Source organism: Oncorhynchus clarkii, chromosome 16 (genome assembly GCF_045791955.1).
Source record: "Oncorhynchus clarkii lewisi isolate Uvic-CL-2024 chromosome 16, UVic_Ocla_1.0, whole genome shotgun sequence".
Classification (NCBI taxonomy): domain Eukaryota; kingdom Metazoa; phylum Chordata; class Actinopteri; order Salmoniformes; family Salmonidae; genus Oncorhynchus; species Oncorhynchus clarkii.
The window spans coordinates 31,521,000-31,545,547 of record NC_092162.1 but is presented as its reverse complement, the minus strand read 5'-3'; the positions used below and the strand labels follow the sequence as shown (position 1 = coordinate 31,545,547).

The 24,548-nt window shown below is 39.1% G+C and overlaps 1 protein-coding gene across 1 annotated transcript in view; it reads right to left on the bottom strand.

Annotated features, from left to right (window-relative positions):
• LOC139367558 (phosphatase and actin regulator 3-like) overlaps window positions 1-10,787 on the bottom strand; it is a 53,518-nt gene extending 42,731 nt beyond the window's left edge. The window contains exon 1 of the mRNA XM_071105807.1: window positions 10,644-10,787. Within this exon, the coding sequence (XP_070961908.1) occupies window positions 10,644-10,755 (112 nt within the window). The 5' untranslated portion in view covers window positions 10,756-10,787. The remainder of the gene's footprint in view (window positions 1-10,643) is intronic.
• Window positions 10,788-24,548: the final 13,761 nt, after the last annotated feature.

Below are 24,548 nucleotides of genomic sequence, written 5' to 3'. Positions count from 1 at the left end.
TAACATTAGCCACCTAGTTAAGGTTAGCCACAACAAATTGGAATTTGTAACATATCATATGGAATGGATGCTGGACATCCACAAATTAATACATAGTACCATACAAAACGTAGCCCATCATACTATTTGGCGTGTCACAGATTTACATTTACTATGTTATGTCTACCCGAGTCCAAGTTGATCCTGCTTCTGACTCGTTAATTACCCTGACATTGCATGCAGCGAGAGTGTGGGACGCCCAGCAGATCTAGGTGCAGAGGTAGGCTTCAAGACCAGGGTTACTGTGACACACTGAAGCAGCAGGTGAGATAGACAGCCAGAGAGAGAGAGAGAAGGAATGAGTGAAAAATGTAGATGTGGGGAGGTGGTCAGAGAGAAATTTAAACTGAGGGGCTGGAAACTTGAGGTGCGAATATCTGTTTAAATGTGGTTTACAGATCAGATATAAATAGTAAAACATGTAAAATAGTAAATACAGACTCACAGCTAGAGCAAGAACAAACACAGAAACCCAAGTAGGCCTTCGATCAAGCCTGAAATAAACTAGTTGCATGTGAGGTGAGATGGTATGAATGATACTGACAGAAAACAGTGGTAGGCCTATCACCTCATGTCACCAATACTGTGTAAAATGCAGTGCCTTCAGAAAGTATTCATAACCCTTGACTTATTCCACATTTTGTTGTGTTACAGCCTGAATTCAAACCATAACTGTTTTCTCACCCATCTACACATAATACCCCATAATGACAAAGTGAAATCATGTTTTTAGAAAATGTTGCACAATATTCAATTTACATAAGTATTCACAGCCATTTATTATGACACTCCAAATTGAGCTAAGGTGCACCCAATTTCCTTTAATCAGCCTTTCTGATTGGAGTCCACCTGTGGCCAATTCAATTGTTTGGACATGATTTATAAAGAAACACACCTGTCTATATAAGGTCCTACAGTTGACAGTGCATGTCAGAGCAGAAACTATACCATTAAGTTCAAGGAACTGTCTGTAGAATTGTAATGAGGCATATATCTGGGGAAGGGTATAAAACAATTTCTACAGTGTTGAAAGTTTCCAAGAGCAGTGGTCTCCATCATTGGGAAATGGTAAAAATATAGAACTACACAGACTCTGCCTAGAGCTGGCCGTCCGACCAAATTGAGCAACTGCGCAAGAAGGACCTTGGTCAGGGAGGTGTCCAAGAACCCAATGACCACTCTGACAGAACAACAGAGTTCCTTGACTGAGATGGAAGAACCTGCCAGAAGTACAACGGTCTCTACAGCACTTCACCAATCTGGGATTTTTGGGAGAGCGGCCAGACGGAAGCCACTCCTGGAAAAAAAAGCACATAACAGCACATCTGAACTTTGCAAAAAGGCAAGTGAAAGACTTTAAGATCATAAGGCAAAAGATTGTGTTGTCTAATGATGCAAAAAATGTAACTCTTTGATCTGGATGCAAAGTATATATCTGGAGAAAACCAGGCAGGAACTAGGAGACTGGTAAAGATAGAGGGAACAATGAATGGAGCCAAATACAGGGAAATCCTTGTTGAGAACCTGCTTCAGAGTGCAAACAACCTTAGCCTGGGGGGAAGATTTATGTTCCAACAGGACAATGACCCCAAGCATATAGCCAAAGCAATGCTGGAATGGCTTCAGAACAAGAATGTGAAAGTCCTTGAGGCTGCTGATTATCCCGCACACCTGTCACCATTGTCTCGCGCACCTGCGCCTCATGACAATCACCTGGACTCCATCACCTCCATCATTATCTTCCCTATATCTGTCACTCCCATTGGTTCTTTCCTCAGGTGTTATTGACTCTGTTTTCATCTCGGTGCATTTGTGTTTCATGTTCATTGTTTATTTTATTTATTAAAACACTCACTCCCTAAACTTGCTTCCCGACTCTCAGCGCACTCGTTACACCCAGCCAAAGCCCAGACTTGAATCCCATTGAAAATCTGTGGAATGACTTGAAGATTGCTGTTCCCCATCTAACATAAGAAAATCTACAAAGAATAATGGGAGAAAATCCCCAAAAATCCAGATGTGCAAAGCTAATACAGACGTGCCCATGATGACTCAAAGCTAATACAGACGTACCCACGATGACTCAAAGCTAATATAGACGTACCCATGATGACTCAAAGCTAATACAGACATACCCATGATGACTCAAAGCTAATACAGACATACCCATGATGACTCAAAGCTGTAATCGCCACCAAAAGTGCTTCTACAAAGTATTGACTCAAGGGTGTGAATACCTAGGATAAATGAGATAATTCTGTATTTCATTTGCAATACATTTGGAAAAATGTCTAAACATGTTTTCACTTTGTCATTTTGGGGTATTGTGTGTAGATGGTTTAGAAAGAAAATCTATATAATCCATTTTGTATTTATTGCTGCAACACATTTTTTTTTTAATAAGTCAAGGGGTATGAATACTTTCTGAAGTCACTGTGTATGTATAAATACACTAAACACAAATATAAAAGCAACATGTAAAGTTTTGGTCGACATGTTTCATGAGCTGAAATAAAAGATCCCAGACATTTTCCACACTCACAAGAAGCTTATTTCTCTCACATTTTGTGCACACATTTGTTTACATCCCTGATAGTGACCATTTCTCCTTTGCCAAGATAATACATCCACCTGACAGGTGTGGCATATCAAGAAGCTGATCATTACACATGTGCACCTTGTGCTGGGGACAATAAAAGGCCACTCTAAAATGTGCAGTTTTGTCACACAACTTTTGTCATGGCAACTTCGCACAGCCATTGAAGAGGAATGGGACAACATTCCACAGGCCCCAATCAATGGCCTCTTGGTCACCTCCCTTTCCCAGATCTGTGCCTCGACACAGTCCTGTTTTTGAGCTCTACCGACAATTTCTTTGACCTCATGGCTTGGTTTTTGCTCTGACATGCACTGTCAATAGGGCTGTGGAGGTCAAGAAATTTTGTGAGCCGGTGATTGTCAAGCAAATAACTGTCGGTGTCACGGTAATTGACCGTTACTTACCAAACACATTTATCATCTCCTGGCTTCCACATATAGCCTTTATTCACTGATGCAGACCTTTGGAACATCTACATTTTAAAAGTCTAATAAATCCATGTAATACAGCCTATACCTTCACAATAAATCCATTATTTACTTTAGACAGGTCTAAAGAAGCATGATATGAAGAAAATGTAGTCTATAACAGAATAGCACACTGAGTTGTCCTTATGTTAGGTCCTGATCTGGCTATGCCAAATGGCTGTGGGCTAAACTAGTTAATTTATCAGACAAGATTTGCTTAGAATTGCGTGGCATTATTTTATATTATTTTATAGTATGAAGTATACGGTTGAACAAAGCTGAATAAAATATAAGCATTTTCTCCAAATGGGTTAACAAAGAAATAGGTACTCCTATATGCTTATTGTAACTTTAGGTTTTCTACAAAACGTTGGGCTATATGTTTTGACGTAATATATTGTATGATACGACTCTAAAGATGATTTGAAAAAAGTTGCTTGAAAGGCATGAGCCCTGCTTTGTATTTCTTGCGCAGGCTGTACACACTTCATTAGTCTCTCATTCACAATTTGACAATCACTTGATAATGACTCAAATTTCACAGTGGCATCCCCTTTGTGGCTGTAATGCACCCTAAAAAATCCATGCCTTTTGTGGCCAGTGGCTACATTGTGCCTTTCTCCCTGAGTGCTGCGTACTCCTAAGCACCTCTCACTCACATGGCTCTCCATCACGTGATCGGGTCTTTCTTACAGGCTACAAGTGAAGAAAGACACATTGTGGACACAACTGCGTGTGTCCTTATCCAATTCCGAGGTGCATATCCATTATAAAGATATTGGAAGAACTGTCCACATTTACTTTTCGTCAGCCAACAAGATGAGTAGGCCTAACGAACAGCAAAAGCACTAGCCTATGTCAATCTACTTACTATCCCACATAGTAGAAAAGTCAACCTATTCTATTCTGTGTGAGAAATAAATATTCTAAACATATTCTGGGACAGTTGTGGGAGGCAATAGATCTTAAATTAATACAACCACTAGCAAAAAAAAAATGTGGCTGGCGCAACAGATCAGAACGTTTAGCTTAAAATGTTAATAACTATCAGGCGGTTTCTTCACATTATAAGCGCCAATGTTCCATTAGTGGGAAAACACTATTAGCAATTTCGTATGCTGGGCATCATTCACAAGTGATAAAATTTTATTCACAAGTGATGGGATCCATTTCTTTTTTTGTAGAGACCATCACTCTGTTTTCTCCTGCAATTGCATAGCCTATAGAAATGTTGCGCAACATGAGATCATGGGCTCTCATGAAGTGTTTTAGTTTCTCAAATACATTTGCATTTATGTCAGAGTGATTAGAGGGACAATGGAGTGCTGAGAACCAGGCAGTTAGCACGTTTGGTAGGCTACTAATGACCATCAGCAGCATCAGAGCTTGGAGAAGTCTAATTACCGTGACTAAACGGTCACATGGAATCTGACTGCCCTCATGACTCGTGACCGCCGGTGTGGCGGTAATACGGTCACCGCAACAGCCCTAACTGTCGACTGTGGGACCTTATATAGACAGGTGTGTGCCTTTCCAAATCATGTCCAATCAATTGAATTTACCACAGGTGGACTCCAATCAAGTTGTAGAAACATTTCAAGGATGATCAACGGAAGCAGGATGCACCTGAGGTCAATTTCTAGTCTCTATACTTACGGTCTGAACACTTATGTAAATAAGGTATTTCTGTTTTTTAATTTTTCATACATTTGCAAGCATTTCTAAAAACCTGTTTTTTCTTTGTCATTATTGATGAGGAAAAATGTTATTGAGCACAAAGCTCAAAGCTTTGAGCACAAAGCTCAAAGCTCAAACCTGAGACTTTATAAGTCATCTGATCGAACTTTGATTGCAATGCATGTTTTAAAGTAACTTTAATTCATATTATTATTAAGTTGTAGGAAGTCTCTTTCACAGACATGTCAAATGAGAAGGTAGCTAAGTCAAATTATTGGTTCATTCAACTCGTGTTCATAATAGGCCTACCACATTCCAACCATAACATATATATATATTTTTTTTAAATTGTACCCCTTTTTCTCCCCAATTTCATGGTATCCAATTGTTTAGTAGCTACTATCTTGTCTCATCGCTACAACTCCCGTACGGGCTCGGGAGAGACGAAGGTTGAAAGTCATGCGTCCTCCGATACACAACCACTGCTTTTTAACACAGCGCCATCCAACCCGGAAGCCAGCCGCACCAATGTGTCGGAGGAAACACTGTGCACCTACAACTCCCGTACGGGCTCGGGAGAGACGAAGGTTGAAAGTCATGCGTCCTCCGATACACAACCACTGCTTTTTAACACAGCGCCATCCAACCCGGAAGCCAGCCGCACCAATGTGTCGGAGGAAACACTGTGCACCTGGCAACCTTGGTTAGCGCGCACTGCGCCCGGGCCGCCACAGGAGTCGCTGGTGCCCGATGAGACAAGGATTTCCCTACCGACCAAACCCTCCCTAACCCGGAAGCCAATTGAGCGTCCCCCCACGGACCTCCCGGTTACAACAGAGCCTGGGCGTGAACCCAGAGTCTCTGGTGGCACAGCTGGCGCTGCAGTACAGTGCCCTTAACCACTGCGCCACCCGGGAGGCACTACCAACCATATTTTTAACAAAAAATATGCTCAGCATGTGGTGGAAACATGGAAATGACCTGAATGAAGCTAATATATGACAGTATTTCAAGTGCCACAGATGACTGGGGTTATTGACAAATGCCTATAAGTCTCAAGCCGGTTACTCAGGACGATAGTAATTGAAAGCATCTTCAAGCGCAGTTGAAAAGACAGACGTGCTAGGCTTCTAGCGTTGCTGTAACTTCCAGTCCATTGTCTGCATGACTTGACTGACAGCACTGAGCACATCATGACTACTTCTAGTTTACTACTCCTGACGACAGGTCCAGGCTGGTGTCAGGATTCCTTTCCAACTGAAAGACATTTTCTCACTGCTGCTGTCCCATCTTGTCCAGTGAGGTCCTCACAATGCGCCTCAGATCTGAGGCATTTTCCTAATGCCACTTCCTACTGATACCAGCTTTTCTGCTAAAAGAGCAGTAGGAGTGCTGATTTAGGATCGGTTTTGTCTTTTAGATCACAAAGAATAGGATTACATGGACAGGGTGGACCTGATCTTAGATCAGCACTCTTACTCTGAGACTCTTGATACATACTGTGTCTCCTTTATTTGGTGCCCTGGTGCTCAGGAGCAGGAGGCAGAGAAGAGGTGCATGAAGTGTGAACTCAGTCAGGTCAGGGAAGAGGAGGCACATAGGCAGCTCTATGAACAGTATACCTTGGTTGTATTCATTAGGGCACATTGTACCAAAATGTTGTGCAACGGAAACCGAAATAAAAATAGTGTTTCTTATTGGACAGCTTCAGATAGTACCTCCCTGTTTATGACAATGTTCTTACGTTTAGTAAATACGACCCAATTCTGTCCATCTCGTGGAACAAAGCCTTCGAGCCTTCGAAGATGAAGTAAATCTTTGCTTGTGTCATTTTTTTAGGGCTTCAACACTTTTTTTTAAATCAAGAATAAGTCCACTACTGGAAGTTTTTCCTGCATGGGTAGGCTTTTTGTGGATTCCTATCTTTGTTGTTGAGCATCCTCCTCCTACTGTCATTTGTTGACTGAATCAATCAATCACATTTATTTATAAAGCCCTTTTTACATCAGCCGATGTCATAAAGTGCTATACAGAAACCCAGCCTTAAACCCCAAACAGCAAGCAATGCAGATGTTGAACCACAGTGGCTAGGAAAAACTCCCTAGAAAAGCAGGAATCTAGGAAGAAACCTAGAGAGGAACCAGGCTCTGAGGGGTGGCCAGTCCTCTTCTGGCTATGCCGGGTGAAGATTATGACAGTACATGGCCAAGATGTTCAAATGCTGAGGTCTACCTTAACTTGCTTAATGAGCATTTGAGCAGATTTGTATGGTGTGTGTGGGGTGGTGTGTGCGCGTGCATGTGTTTGTGTAAATAGTTTTATGGTATCACTTTATTTGGATAGTCCACAGTAGAGAGTTTGTAGATGTTTATCTAACTGTACTATTCTGAAGTCTTGCATATTGTCAAGGCTTCTGATAAACTTCCCTTGTCTACATTCAGAGTTAAGGGGAGGGTTATGATGCTTGAGCGTAACTCAAACCTTTTACATCAGCAATCAAAATGCTGTTCTTTATAATAAAGAACGCTTGGCTAATTGAGCATGTACACAAAATAATCTGAGTCACAACAGTTTAAAATATCATGATGGGGTAAGACTATAAATGCGCTTGAAAAAGTCCTTGAAAATCCTTGAATTTGACTTGCCAATGTCTGTATGAACCCTGTATATGCTACTTGCTCAACCCACAAATGAAAGATAAAATCATCTGCTATTGTCAGTATTTTTTAAATTCGGGCCAATGGCTTTCAGTTGACACTGGCCCGGACTGCTGACAAATTGACCTGAATGTCGAACCCTGTGTGTGCAGTGTGTGTAGCCATTAGCCAAGTTAATGATAGCCTAAACATCTGCCGGTAGATGGAAAGGCAAATAAAAGGGAACTACAAAGTAGCCTATGCCTACCTGGCAGAATCATGATTATTTGCATCAATGGTCATTGCACCAGTGGTAATTTGTTTTGAAAACTCCCATCACAACTGCGCGACACTGCTAGCCAAACACAACTTACGCTGGTGCTTACCTGAGTTAAAGGCCAACTACAGAAAAAAATCTACATTCCTCTGATTTTTCCCAGACCCCAAGAATTGTCCCCAGATGTGGTTTAAGCATTGTTGAGGACTTAGAACATCCAATGTTGCTTATTTCAAATATGGCTAGTCATTCTTAGCCTTGTTCTGTATGGAATACGGTTATATTATGGGACACAGGCCAGGTCATTATAAATGATTTAAAAAATTGGTGCGACCAAATCATTTGCTGGTGCCACTAACTGAAAAAGTTAGTGTAGAGCCCTGCATTACCGTGTCAAACATAGGTTTGTTCACAACAATGGCTAGTATTACATACACATTCCAACTGGAATATAAGACCCTGCAGTGTTTTCCCTAAAGGTCTTTAAGCAGGGTGCAACCCCCCCCAAAGTAACATCCTGTCCTGGCAACAACACCTCAGACTAATATTTCATATAACCCATAGTACTTTAAATACAAATCAGCCCTTGAAATAATACAAACTTAGTGGTACAGTGCATTGCCCCAACAAGGATGGAGGGTAAAATTGCCTTGAACGTTCTACAACTAATATACTCACACTCTCTCTCTCTCTCTCTCTCTCTCTCTGCAGCTGCAAAGGCCACTGTGTAAAAGGCTTAGTAATCCTTTGGCAAAGACTGTGAGCCGCGACGCTCACACAGTGATGATACACTGAGGACGGACAATGTGTACTTTGGGTCACCAGACACCGCTATTGCTCTCTTGAATGCCACAGAACTGTATTTACGGTATAGTCCATTAGCAGTGCCCTGTGAATGGGTGCAGGCTACATGTGTAGGCACATTCAAGTATAAGACACGGTTATCATAGCCACTGCTTCAATGCTTCAGGACAATAACCTAAAACACAAGGGCCAAATCTACACTGGAGTTGCTTACCAACGTTCCTGAGTGGTTGAGTTACAGTTTTTGACTTAAATCTACTTAAAAATCTATGGCAAGACCTGAAAATGGTTATCTAGCAATGATCAACAACCAATTTGACAGAGCTTGAAGAATTGTGAAAAATTGGGGCAAATGTTGCACAATCCAGGTGTGAAAAGCTCTTAGAGACTTACCCAGAAAGACTCACAACTGTAATCACTGCCAAAGGCGCTTCTACAAAGTATTGACTCAGGGGTGTGAATACTTATGTAAATTAGATATTTCTGTAATTCATTTTCAATAAATTTGCGAACATTTAAAATAACATGTTTTCACTTTGTCATTATGTGTAGATGAATGGGGAAAATAATCACTTTAACCCATTTTTAATTCAGGCTAACAACTAAATTTGGAATAGGTCAAGGAGTATAAATACTTTCTGAAGGCACTGTAGCGGTCTTTTTTTTAACCTTTATTTAACTCAGCAAGTCAGTTAAGAACAAATTCGTATTTACAATGACAGCCTAGGAACAGTGGGTTAACTGCCTTGTTCAGGGGCAGAACGACAGATTTGTACCTTGTCAGCACGGGGATTTGATCTAGCAACCTTTCAGTTACTGTCCCAACGCTCTAACCACTAGGCTACCTGTTAACTTGTACTTTTATGTGTGTGTGTGTGTGTGTGTGTGTGTGTGTGTGTGTGTGTTAGAAAGGGAGAGGGAACAGTAAAAGGTCAAGAACCTGCTCAATTTAGCCATGAATATGCCATAAACATACTGTCTTCCTAAACTGATACAGCCTGGCACCAACACTTATTAGTTGTCCAATAAAATACTTTATTAAACTGTTTAAAATATATATTATAACAAAATGCCATTAAGCTTGCAGACTATGCCTAAAAGCACTTGAGAATAAAAATGCTTGGTTGGTAAATAACATGCTTCTAGGCAGGGAGGGCCTGTTTATTTATGAAGGGTAAGATCACCCATAGAAGTGAGAACAGCTGAGAGGTAGGCTGAGAGGTCGGTTAACTTAAAGGGGAATAGCCTATGATTGCTCTAGGTGCTCTGTGCACACCTGCATGGTCCACACCATAGGGAATTGATGTTTTTCTATATGTAGGGCAGCACTGACGTCGAAGTCTTTGATCCTATACATCACGTGGAACGCTGGGTCATTGATCATAGGACTGTTTCATCAGCTCAACCTCAACATGGGATCCAATTGATGCTGCCAAGCGCAGTGGCCGAGTCGGGATAGGCAAGGGTCCATTGACTGAAGGTCCAATATATGCTACCACCGAAACCGAGGCTTATGCAGAACGAAATTGCTCAAATAATCATTATAAATGTGTCTGCTCAATGTCAGTATATGTGCGCTCAATGTAACATTGAATCCTAATATAACCTAGCGACGCAAAAATGTGTCTAGACATTTCGCCTAAAATGATGGACCACACAATGAGCTTTCTTCACTGTAGCCTATGTCATCTTTGCGTCCAATCTTATTGGGCATATATATATAAATGTATTTAAATTGATGCAATGATGTCTGAAATATTATGGGTTTGTGTACAATAGGCTTTGCATTATAGGCTCAAGTTAATTTATAATCTTCACATTTACGGCAAAACCACATAGCATTTCACGAACAAACAGTTTATTTTGGGAGAGCATCCATTCATTTAACTAGAACTGGAGGAAAATGGCAAACGCGTCATGATATTTTCCTACCAATTGTCTGCGAATCTTTTTTTATTGTGTTTTCTGTCAAATGGAAGCGTGGAGTGCTTCTTATTCTGATATGGTCCTCAAATCCCATTTAGCAATTGGGGATGGCTTTAGGAGACTACTGTAGCCTATCGCTAAAACGATTAAAATAATAAAACGCCAATACATTAGTCTATAACGCTTGAATATCAAGACAAAAAAAACATGTATCTTACCTGTGCTGTGCACTAGATCGATGCCGGACTCTGTGAGTAGGTTTGGGTCACTTTGAGATCTGCCTCTATGCAGAAGACAGACATCTATTCCATTTCCATCGGATGTAGCCATTGGGGATAGAGCACATGAATACTGAATCAAATATTCAAAACCCTACCAGAGGCAGGCAAGGTCAGAAGTAAGCAGCAGTAGTGCAGATATAATTCGTTCTGACAACAGCCGCTTTGAGCATCTAATGGGGAGCCATGGGTGCTGAGCAGAAATTCCTAGTATGTTGGAGCCACTGAAGTATAATAAGAACGGTTGAAGCGCGCGTGTGTGTCTGTGCGCGCTCGTTTGGGCGTGGGAGGGGTGATACGGATGTGCCGGTCTATATGTCACTACGGCCTGATTGTTCCTCGCAACATTGTAGCCGGCGACACAAATTTAGGCCAGGCCGCCTACTTACACAATCTGAATGTATTAATTTAGCCTATTGATTTATGATGCTGGTTTGGTCTATATGGATGGTGATGGGGTTGTATAGAGCAGAACATCAACACGTGGTGAAATTGGTTCATTGAATACATCTCAGGACTAACGTTATTAGTTTTGAATTGTTTAAAAAAAATACTGCAGTGTATCCCAATATTTAAATGTAATGCATTTAATGAATGGCATTGAAGGGATTTAGAGACAACAGCTGCATAGGCCTAGTGGTATTGGCTGAAGGGAGATCAGTAGGCCTATTGATATAGTAGAGAGCGTAATATACAGAAATGTCTAACATTGGCTTTAATACCTTGAGAAACGACAATGTAGCCTAAGCCTCCTGCTCAACGACTGTATAGGCTATGAAAACCACATACATTATTATATTATATTCCAAATGTAAATATGTTAGGTTCAATTGATCAAACAATTAATAATACTTGAAAATGTATGGTAACAAGCAAAGCCATTTTAGACATTATGCGCATATTTTGCGCCTTGATGATTGTCCATTGGAAGTACTTTCATCCTATTGGTCAACCCTGCTATGATGCGCCGATGAGGAAGTAGTTGCCGTTGCAGAGATTTTGGATATACTAACAAGATACACGTGTCTCCGCCCTAACAAATTGGAGTCGTTGTCCACAAAGTGGCACGGGGGGCGGTCTAGCTCCCGCCTATCCTTTCTTTGGATTGGTGGATACATCTCATTGTTGTAAACATTTTTGAATAGTCGATGAAGTTTGTTGATGTCAACGGCCTGTATTCAATGAATGGCGAGAGAGAGACACTACGCCGCTAGCCTCATGCATGAATATGCATAGCCATCTCGAGACAACTCCTATATAAAGTGTTTTTGTCTTGCCGGGATGTCACGTGTCCTACTTATATCAGTACACTCTTAACAACTTAAGCATTACCAAACTTTTATTCAGTCAAGTAAACCTCACGCAGCAAATAAGTCATTCGTTTTCTGTTGTTGACCAAATTCGAAACTCTTGACCTCCATATCAAATGACTGTGATTGGTGTACGAAAATACGCCACCTGTTGGAGGGCGACAGATTTTCCGCCTCGTTGGGCCATTCTTTCTCTGCCTGTCTGGTATTAGAGCATACTGTACTGTCTTCCGTATTAGCGTTACTGCAGCAACATTCGCGTTCTGGCAGCAACATTAAGACTTCCGGTTTTCTGATTTTGCTTCAAAATAAAAGACTGCGCTAAAACGCTATGCGTATGATACGAAATCAATAATAGTGCATGATGTTAAAATAATGATACAAAATTAAAACTACATATGGGGAAAATCTAAATCTAAATTTTCTCTTACTGAGAAAAAACGATTCTATGGGCCGATGTAAAAGTGGGGTTGGGAAGTAGAGTAGGGTCTGGAGAATGTATGTATGGTGTCATTTCATGGGGAACGGAATAATACAGTGTTGCTGGTCTTTTACTCCGCCCATTACATTGGCCACAATTCAAATCACTGTATTACATATTGGTTTATAGAGAGACAGCTATGTATAGGATTTCTCATTAGGGTCTGTAGAATATATATACAGTGAGCTCCAAAAGTATTGGGGCAGTGGCACATTTTGTGTTGTTTTGGCTCAGTATTCCAGCACGTTGGATTTGAAATGATACAATCACTATGAGGTTAATATGCAGACTGTCAGGCTTCATTTGAGGGTATTTTCATCCATATTTGGGGAACCATTTAGAAATTACAGCACGTTTTGTACATAGTCCCACCATTTTAGGGGACCAAAAGGATTGGGACAAATTCAATTATATATATGTATTAAAGTAGTCTAAAGTTTAGTATTTGGTCCCATATTGGCCCCATATTCCTAGCACGCAATGATTACATCAAGCTTCTTACTCTACAAACTTATTCCATTCATTTGCTATTTGTTTTGGTTGTGTTTCAGATTATTTGTGCCCAATATAAACAAATGGTAAATAATATATTGTGTCATTTTGAAGTTACTTTAATTGTAAATAAGAATAAAATATGTTTCTAAACACGTCTACATTCATGGGGATGCTACCATGATTACGGATTATCCTGAATGAATCGTTAATAATGATGAGTGAGAAAGTTACAGAGGCACAAATATCATACCCAGACAAAAAACTCAATACGGTCTGTAGAAACCACCTCCGAATTAACCGGTGCTATCCACGTAGTAGTCAATGCTTATATACACACTAAACTATCAACACTCAAAATCAAACACATGAGGCAAACTTTTTAGTCTAAACGAAAATCGTATTTATTTAAAATGTAAATGTAATGAATATCAACCAGGCTATAGGTACATTCACTACAGTCACCAATTTTCTTAAATGTGTCAGTTGAAATTTATGGTCTAACACACTTTATGATAGATTAATTTGTTTCAATCCCTCATTCATTAATTCATTCATGTTTCATATGGAAAATCTATATTAATATCTGTTTCATTTTTTAATTAGATTTTGATATATCAGTTCGGAGAAAATACATTGAAACTGTGTGAATGTCACTAGCATTAGAATCTTTGATTGTGTTGCACTGACTTAGCTTGTGCTGTCACCCTCATCTCCTATTTCAAATCAAATCAAATCAAATGTATTTATATAGCCCTTCGTACATCAGCTGATATCTCAAAGTGCTGTACAGAAACCCAGCCTAAAACCCCAAACAGCAAGCAATGCAGGTGTAGAAGCACGGTGGCTAGGAAAAACTCCCTAGAAAGATCAAAACCTAGGAAGAAACCTAGAGAGGAACCAGGCTATGTGGGGTGGCCAGTTCTCTTCTGGCTGTGCCGGGTGGAGATTATAACAGAACATGGCCAAGATGTTCAAATGTTCATAAATGACCAGCATGGTCGAATAATAATAAGGCAGAACAGTTGAAACTGGAGCACCCATATTTCATCACATATGGGTGACGGGATGAAAGAGATGGTCAACTTAACCTGTTCCTCAATCTGATTAACAAGACTGAATGTAACCTCTATTCTTGTCCCACATACTGTACTCCTAAGATTTTTGACACTATGTTGAGTGACAAAACGTTTTGGCAACTTCCTCCTAAAATTGGAAATCACATTTTTCATTTTTCTGCATAACGGAATGTATTGCCATTGAAATAGCATGGTAATCCAAACATTTATTTTATTTTTTCCACATTTTTTGTGATTTTTAACTTTCTGATCCTTCCCTGTCCCTCTCCCATACAATTTATGTTTCAGATTTGGTGGTTCAACAGCTTTATTTTTATTTATCATCTGTTGTGTCAAATTATTCTGATCTATGCATGTATCAGTAGGGTCAACTCTACAGTTAACTCTATCACCAGACAACTGCGTCACCATCAGTACAGCCAACTCCTACTATAGCACTAGGTCCACCCTCTACCAGTCCCTCCACAGATACAATGGCTTGCAAAAGTATTCACCCACCTTGGCATTGTTCCTATTTTGTGGCCTTACAATCTGGAATTAAAATGGATTTTTTTGGGGTTGTGTCATTTGATTTACACAACAGACCTGAAAATGCAAAATATTTGTTATTGTGAAACAAACAAGAAATAAGACAAAAAAAACAGAAAACTTGAGCGTGCAGAACCCCCCCCCCCAAAGTCAATACTTTGTAGAGCCACCTTTTTCAGCAATGACAGCTGCATGTCTCTTGGGGTATGTCTCCATAAGTTTGGCACATCTAGCCACTGCATTTTTGCCCATTCTTCAAGGCAAAACTGCTCCTGCTCCTTCAAGTTGGATGGGTTCAGCTGGTGTACAGCAATCTTTAAGTCATACCACAGATTCTCAATTGGATTGAGGTCTGGGCTTTGACAAGGCCATTCCAAGACATTTAAATGTTTCCCATTAAACCACTGGAGTGTTGCTTTAGCAGTATGCTTAGGGTCATTGTCCTGCTGGAAGGTGAACTGCCGTCCCAGTCACAAATCTCTGGAAGACTGAAACAGGTTTCCCTCAAGAATTTCCCTGTATTTAGCGCCATCAATCATTCCTTCATTTCTGACCAGTTTCCCAGTCCCTGACGATTAAAAACATCCCGACAGAATGATGCTGCCACCACCATGCTTCACTCTGGGGATGGTATTCTTGGGGTGATGAGAGGTGTTGGGTTTGCGCCAGGCATAGCATTTTCCTTGATGGCCAAAAAGTTCAATTTTAGTCTCATCTGACTAGAGCACCTTCTTCCATATGTTTGGGGAGTCTTCCACATGCCTTTTGACGAACACCAAACATGTTTGCATATTTTTTTCTTTAAGCAATGGCTTTTTTTCTGGCCACTCTTCTGTAAAGCCCAGCTCTGTGGAGTGTACGGCTTAAAGTGGTCCTATGGACAGATACTCCAATCTCTGCTGTGGAGCTTTGCAGCCCCTTCAGGGTTATCTTTGGTCTCTTTATTGCCTCTCTGATTAATGCCCTCCTTGCCTGGTCCGTCAGCTTTGGTGGGCGGCCCTCTCTTTGCAGGTTTGTTGTGGTGCTATATTCTTTCTATTTTTTAATAATAGGTTTAATGGTGCTCCGTGGGATGTTCAAAGTTTCTGATATTTTTTAATAACTCAACCCTGATCTGTACTTCTCCACAACTTTATCCCTGACCTATTTGGATAGCTCCTTGGTCTTCATACCCAGACAAAAAACTCAATACGGTCTGTAGAAACCACCACTCCGAATTAACCGGTGCTATCCACGTAGTAGTCAATGCTTATATACACACTAAACTATCAACACTCAAAATCAAACACATGAGGCAAACTTTTTAGTCTAAATGAAAATCGTATTTATTTAAAATGTAAATGTAAATGTAATGTAATGAATATCAACCAGGCTATAGGTACATTCACTACAGTCACCAATTTTCTTAAATGTGTCAGTTGAAATTTATGGTCTAACACACTTTATGATAGATTCATTCGTTTCAATCCCTCATTCATTAAATTAGCGATGTACCATTTTGTTTCATATGGAAAATCTATATCAATTTCAGTTGCATTTTTTAATTAGATTTTGATATATCAGTTCGGAGAAAATACATTGAAACTGTGTGAATGTCACTAGCATTAGAATGTATACATGTGTCACAGTTCTCTTTAAGACTAAATCCATTTCTCCTCTCCACTCTGTTTGATTGGTGCTTTTGTATCAATTAGTTTGTCTTTGATTGTGTTGCACTGACTTAGCTTGTGCTGTCACCCTCATCTCCTATTTCATCACATATGGGTGACGGGATCAAAGAGATGGTCAACTCAACCTGTTCCTCAATCTGATTAACAAGACTGAATGTAACCTCTATTCTTGTCCCACAAATTATTTTCGGGAAGAAGTCTTTGACTCACCTCCTGAAGTGCCACCATACACAGCACAGCCATTGGTTAGGCAGCACAAAAAGGTTGACATCAGCAAGAGCAGGGCAGGTCAGGGTTTAGGATTGGGATATCTATCCAGTGTGTAATGAAGTATAGCCAGTTTTATTTAAATCATTCCATCAGCGCAAAACTTGGGAAGGAAGTACATTTTCTTCGAAATATACCTTTTCCCTGTGCTTCTCCAAGCATGCACTTCATATAGCCTAGGCCTATTGCCTAGTATAGGCTATGGATCATTTGACTGAGACCACACTAAATATAGGGTCACTTGCTACTGCGCGCCCAGCAAAGAATCAGGGATGAGGGGCAGCACATACATACATTTTACTTTGGCACCTAGATTAGTTCTCTCTCTGTAAGCCAATATGGAATTTATGGGCCTATTTGTATTGTATTGGGACCAATGGAGTGGGTGGAATAGAAAGTGTTGCTGGGCACGTACTGCAGACCTCAGTCCACCATGGAATAACACCATATAGTGCATTCGAAAAGTATTCAGACCCCTTCCCTTTTTCCACATTTTGTTACATTACAGCCTTATTTTAAAATGTATTACATATGTTTCCCCCCTCACCAGTCTACACACAATACCCTATAACGGCAAAGCAAAAACAGGTTTAGAAATTTTTGCAAATTTACTAAAAATAAAACAGAAATACCTTATTTCCATAAGTATTCAGACCCTTTGCTGTGAGACTCGAAATTGAGTCTGATCATCCTTGAAATGTTTCTACAACTTGATTGGAGTCCACCTGTGGTGAATTAATTTGTTTGGACATGTGGAAAGGCACACACCTGTCTATATAAGGTCCCACAGTTGACAATGCATGTCAGAGCAAAAACCAAGCCATGAGGTCGAAAAAATTGTCCGAAGTGCTCCGAGACAGGATTGTGTCAAGGCACAGATCTGGGGAAGGGAACCAAAACATTTCTGCAGCATTGAAGGAGCCAAGAACACAGTGGCCTCCATTATTCTTATATGTAATAAGTTTGGAACCACCAAGACTCTTCCTAGAGCTGGCCGCTCAGCCAAAATGCAGGGTGGGACTAATAACAAGGTAACTAATGTAAAATATACTGTGTCCATAAAATATATATAGGTTCAGAACTTGTGAAACAGCACAGTTAAAAATATATGGCAAAAATAAATCAAACTGGATGGTCTTCCGAAATAGATGGGAGGGGTTGAGGGTAGCAGAAGGATAGGAGTAAAAACAAACAAAATAAAATCTGTTTTTCAAAAGCTGTGTCCGTAAAATGCATATAGTATGTATGAGCTGGAAGTAGAATCCTTAGTGTTGTTGTTCATTAGTTTACTCTAATTAGGGGAGGGGTGGTAGGGTTAGTGGAAAAGTACATGGAATGTCCAATGCTGAAACACCAGCGTAACAAAGCAAAAACATAAACTAAGCCGTTGACCAAAAGGCTGTTTACAGAGAGAAAACTATTCTAGCGTCATACCCAAGACTTCGAGACTGTAATCGCTGCCAAATGTGCTTCAACAAAGTATTGAGTAAAGGGCCTGAATACTTATGTACAGTTGAAGTCGGAAGTTTACATACACTTAGGTTGGAGTCATTAAAACTTGTTTTTCAACCACTCCACAAATTTCTTGTTAACCAACTATAGTTTTGGCAAGTTGGTTAGGACATCTACTTAGTGCATGACACAATACATTTTTACAAGAACTGTTTACAGACAGATATCATTTACTGCATCACAAGTCCAGTGGGTCAGAAGTTCATATACACTAAGTTGACTGTGCCTTTAAACAGCTTGGAAAAATCTAGAAAATTATGTCATGGCTTTAGAAGCCTCTGATAGGCTAATTGACATCATTTGAGTCAATTGGAGGTGTACCTGTGGATGTATTTCAAGGCCTACCTTCAAACTCAGTGCCTCTTTGCTTGACACCATGGGGAAATCTAAAGAAATCAGCCAAGACCTCAGGAAAAACATTGTAGACCTCCGCAAGTCTGGTTCATCATTGGGAGCAATTTCCAAACGCCTGAAGGTGCCAAGTTCATCTGTACAAACAATAGTATGCAAGTGTAAACACCATTGGATCACGCAGCAGTCATACCGCTCAGGAAGGAAACGCGTTCTGTCTCCTAGAGATGAAAGCACTTTGGTGCGAAATGTGCAAATCAATCCCAGAACAACAGCAAAGGACCTTGTGAAGATGCTGGAGGAAACAGGTACAAAAGTATCTATATCGACAGTAAAACAAGTCCTATATCGACATAACCTGAAAGGCCGCTCAGCAAAGATGAAGCCACTGCTCCAAAACCGCCATAAAAAAAGCGACTACGGTTTGCATGGGGACAAAGATCGTACTTTTTGGAGAAATATCCTCTGGTCTGATGAAACGAAAATAGAAAATATCCATAATGACCATCGTTATGTTTTGAGGAAAAAGGGGATGCTTGCAAGCCGATGAACACCATCCCAACTGTGAAGCACGGGGGTGACAGCATCATGTTGTGGGGGTGCTTTGCTGCAGGAGGGACGGGTGCACTTCACAAAATAGATGGCATCATGAGGGAGGAAAATATGTGGATATATTGAAGCAACATCTCAAGACATCAGTCAGGAAGTTAAAGCTTGGTCGCAAATGGGTCTTCCAAATGGACAATGACCCCAAGCATACTTCCAAAGTTGTGGCAACATGGTCTTCCAAATGGACAATGACCCCAAGCATACTTCCAAAGTTGTGGCAACATGGCTTAAGGACAAAGTCAAGGTATTGGAGTGGCCATCACAAAGCCCTGACCTCAATCCTATAGAACATTTGTGGGCAGAACTGAAAAAGGCATGTTCGAGCAAGGAGGCCTACAAACCTGACTCAGTTACACCAGCTCTGTCAGGAGGAATGGGCCAAAATTCACCCAATTATTCTGGGAAGCTTGTGGAGGGATACCCAAAACATTTGATCCAAATTAAACAATTTAAAGGCCATGTTAACAAATACTAATTGAGTGTATGTAAACTTCTGACCCACTGGGAATGTGATGAAAGAAATAAAAGCTGATATAAACCATTCTCTCTATTATTATTCTGACATTTCACGTTCTTAAATTAAAGTGGTGATCCTAACTGACCTAAAACAGGGAATTTTTTGTAGGATTAATGTCAGGAATTGTGAAAAACTGAGTTTAAATGTACAGTATTTAGCCAAGGTGTATGTAAACTTCCGACTTCAACTGTAAATGTTAAATTTTCATTTTTAATACATTTGCAAAAATTTCTACAAAAACGTTTTTTCTTTGTCATTACAGGGTATTGTGTGTGTAGATTGGTTAGGGAAAAAAACGACGTAATCCATTTTAGAATAAGGCTGTAACGTAACAAAAACTGAATAGGTCTGAATGTTTCCTGAATGCACTGTATATAGAATCTACAGACCCTACTGAGTACTCCCTACACCACATTTGTATCGGCAAAAATAATAATTTTTCCTGTTTTTCCTTTTCCTTTTAAACATTTTTATTAACAAATATCAACAAACCAAAGAGGAATAGTCACATGCAAACAATCATACAAACTATTTACATTGCCAGGAATCCTAAACAAACAAATCATATTCATTAATAATACAAGTTTTAATTGCCTTTTTGTTTTTAATTTTAGTTAAAGTAGTGCCATATTGTTTACGTTCCTTTATAAAGTGAAAAAAGTTTGGTTTTGAATTAGATCATTTGCATTTGTGAATATGAAATTAACCTAGTATTATAAGCAGTTTAATTAAATATACTACATCTTTATCTATGTCAGAATTTCTGAAATAACCTGTCCTGTAACAAAATTCCGTATGTAAATCCCAAAAAATCTACTATAAATACAGGCAAAAAACAAATGGTCTCCTTCTCCATTCCACAGAAATCAGTTAGTCAATATTTAGCTTGAATCTTTCCAAAACATGTTTCACAGGATACATTCTATGTAACATTTTAAATGAAACGTCCTTTACTATGTTACTGATACAATATTTGTTAGCAATTTTCCATGTTTCCCCTCCCTGTATATCACCATAGATATTTGACCAAAAGAATCTTGCTGGGGGAATTGTCGTATCACAACCTTCCTAATCTGTATATTACTACATTTATCTTTGATGTTAATATTGCCAATTAATATATTTGTATGTAAATCTATGTTACTTACATCAACCACAGAGGAATTTAAAAGAGATTACAACCCCCCTTGGAATCACATCTAAAACAATTGCATATTCTTTGGGGGTTTAAACTTATCAAGAAATTCCCCATATGAGAGTAGATATCCATCCTCATTCAGTAACTGACCACCCAAAATAATTTTATTCTCAAACCAGTTACGAAAAAAACGAGTTATTTTTAAATAGTATATCTTTGTTGTTCCATATAAAGTATCTGTGAGGGTAAAAATTGTGTTTATACGCTAACATCCAAGCTAAAATTGCCTGCTTATGGAATATGGCCAACTTTACTGCGATTTTATCAACATCAAAATTACATCGAAGCAAAAATTCTAAACCACCAACAGAGTCAAATACATACCTAGGGAAGACATTCCAAATACTGTTCTGGTTCTTAACATACTTCAGATTCCAATTTATTTTAAAAGTATTATTTAGAGTATTGAAATCTAAAACCTCGAGACCTCCGTGTTCTTGGGTATTAGTGAGAATATATTTTCGTAGATAGTGAGGCTTGTTCCTCCAAATAAAATTCTAAAGAATCTTATCTAAGTCCTTTACAATTTTAGGGGGTAAGTCAAGTGATAACGACACATAAATCGATCTGGATAACCCTTCAGCTTTGGACTATAAAACCCGACCAACCATATAATGAAATATCTCGAATCAACCAGAGATTCAATTTCTGATTTGTTTTCTCAATAATGGGGTTAAAGTTTAATTCACTCCTTTGTTTTTCATCCTTCATCCAATTTCAAGATAAGTAACCTTATCTTTAATTGGGATACCATATACTTCCTGTAAAACACAATCCTTGTGTGGAAATAAAACTGACTTTTTTCTTCTTCTAAGGAAGTCTTCAATACATGAAACTGCTTTAGAAACCGCATTCCTATCTCTCAAAAATATGGTGGTATCAGCAGCCAGTTGACATAGTTGATTTAAATTCATTGCCAAGTGCTGAAACACCTTGAAAATTCCCTTTCTTGATATGAAGAGACATAATTTGAGTAACCAATAAAAATTGACTAATTGGGCAGCCCTGCCTAATGCCACGGCCAATATCAAATCTTTGGGATGTCCTGTGAGCTAATTTTCCAGAGCTAGTACAACCACTATATAAAGTTGACTTTCAAAAAAGTCACCAAACCCCAAAAAACATATTGCTATGAACATAAACTCGTGTTCTACAGTGTCAAAAGCTTAATAAAAATCAACAAACATAAGAAAACTATCATCAAGGATGAGGTCATTATAGTCAATCATATCTAAGAACAACCTAATGTTATTACTAATGTGTAGTCCATGCATAAATCCAGATTGTACTTCATCAATTATATGATGCAAGCCTGGTTTCAACCTCTTAGCAAATACAAGGGCAAATCATTTTCCATCATTATTCAACAGGGTAATGGGTCTCCAGTTGTCTATATAAAGAGTATCCTTATTAGGGACATATTGTCCTTAAGGCTTTTAATACAGTCTTTTATCTCAATTTCAGATAACTCATCACAAAAATCCCTGAAATCATTATCTATCTTCTTAGCAATGTTTGCTACATTGTCTAAAAAAATATCTATATTGGAAGTTGACTGGGCTGATGTATAGATTCTGATAAAACTGGGCAACATGCTGAGAGATTTCTTGGGAGTATTATTAATCATTAATTTACATATGGAAGTCTTTTCGCCCGCTATTTTTTCTAAATTAACAAAATATTTTGTATTTCTCTCTCCCTCTTCCATACATTTGTCTTGATCTTACAAACACTCCCCGGGCCTTTTGCTCATGGATTGCGTTCCCAACAACTAAGCCTTCAATAAAACTCAGAAGGCGTGACTTTTCTTGAATGAATATATTGAAAACGTTTATGTTGTGAAACTGCAAAATACAGAAAATAATATACTTTAGTATTCAATTCACACCGACATACTGCAGCTGTACATTATACATTTGAAGTTGCATAAATACAAAGCACGTGCTAAGGTACCATGCATCTGGCATGACACCAAAACATACAGCTAATTGTACCTCATATGGAAATTGGCTAACTCCTTTCATTACTCTAATAATGTACAACAATCTATGTAGAATAACAAAGCATATTACACTAGAAACAGTAACAAAACTACAGTATTGTATATTTTACAATTCGTTTGCATGACGCACGAGCAAAGCAATACAGCTAACGGCATACATGAAAGGCATTGCAATTTGTGTGAGTAAATGCAACCAAACCAACATTGAGTAAGCAACTCTATCAATAACAAGATTATCATCATTAGCTAAATGCTTGAATCGAACTTACAAACAAATATTTTCCAAGGCTGAAGTGTGACAAGAAATAACTACACTGAAAGACCTGCAGCCTAGTGTTGTTTTTAGCTGCTTCGATGGTTTTAGAACAATTCTCTACTTCCTGTTTGCATACAGTCTAAGTACCAGAAAGGTCCACTAGGGGGCGAATAACACCATGGAACACAATGAAAATCCATTTTAACCATTGTAATAAAATAATCTGTTACCTCCTAACAGGATGGAAGCACAGGGACTATTGCCCTGCAAATGTCCTTCACTCTTGCTTTGATGTTCTCGTCAGATTTTCCTGCTATTCCATAAATTCAAAGATTCCATCTTCGACTATACCGGTCATTTTCGTTGACCTTTGACTCCATTTGAGTGAGTTCCTTCTCTTGCTTTGCAACCTGAATGTTCAATGTTGCGTTCTGCTGCTTCAGAGTTTTTACTTCCTCAGCACTGAAATCAATTGATTTTTTCAGGTTAACGATACTGTTAGTGTTCTTTTACACCCAATCCATGATGTTATCTACGCTCTCTTTGATTTTGGCCGTGAGGATGCGGACGATGTTGTGCTGTAGCTGGCTCATTGATGGTTCACTTCTCAGCTTCTTTGGAAGTTGCTCCTTGGTTGGGGTATTTGGGTATGAATCACATTCATCCCCTTTTTTTACACTGCAAGCATATGAGTGTGTTTCAACAATGCCTCTTTTCTCCTTGGAAGTTTCAACATCCATTATCTCAGCAACAGTTTGGTCATGTCCTGACTCCATGCTACTAGCTATGAAGACATTAGCAGGCTAACTTAACTACACACGCTGAAACTTTTCGATAACTAACGTTTTTTATTTTATTTTTCCTTTATTTGACTAGGCAAGTCAGTTAAGAACAAATTCTCATTTTCAATGACGGCCTAGGAACAGTGGGTTAACTGCCTGTTCAGGAACAGAACGACAGATTTGTACCTTGTCAGCTCGGGGGTTTGATCTAGCAACCTTTCAGTTACTAGTCCAATACTCTAACCACTAGGCTACCCTGCCGCCCCAACGTTAGCTTGTTCGTTGGAAATCTTCAAAAGTTTGATTAATTACAGTTTGTTTAATTAATTATTTTTGTGAGAAAAAAAAATTCAACTGCAGTCTAAAACTATAAACCTTGTGAGAAAACCCTAAAATTGATCCTCAGCTAGAAATGTTAAACCCCCTCATGCCGCCATCTTGAGCATCCCCCCCAAACAGTGTCCATGCACGGATTTTAAGGTGTTTGACCACAGTATTATTCGGCCCCATGAAATGACACCATATATACATTCTACAGACCCTACTTAGTATTCCCCAAAAAACGTTTACTATGGCACCCATAATTTAGTAATATAATAATATATAATAATAGTTTTTGCTCTTTAAGCAATACAATATGTGTTACATATACAGTGAATAATTTGTGGCATTTATTTGAAAACCCAAATGTAACACGTTTAAAAACCCAAATGTAATGCAAATGTCACGTAAATATAAACAAATATGCTTCATTAATCTTTAGACAATTATTTTCCATATATCATGAATAG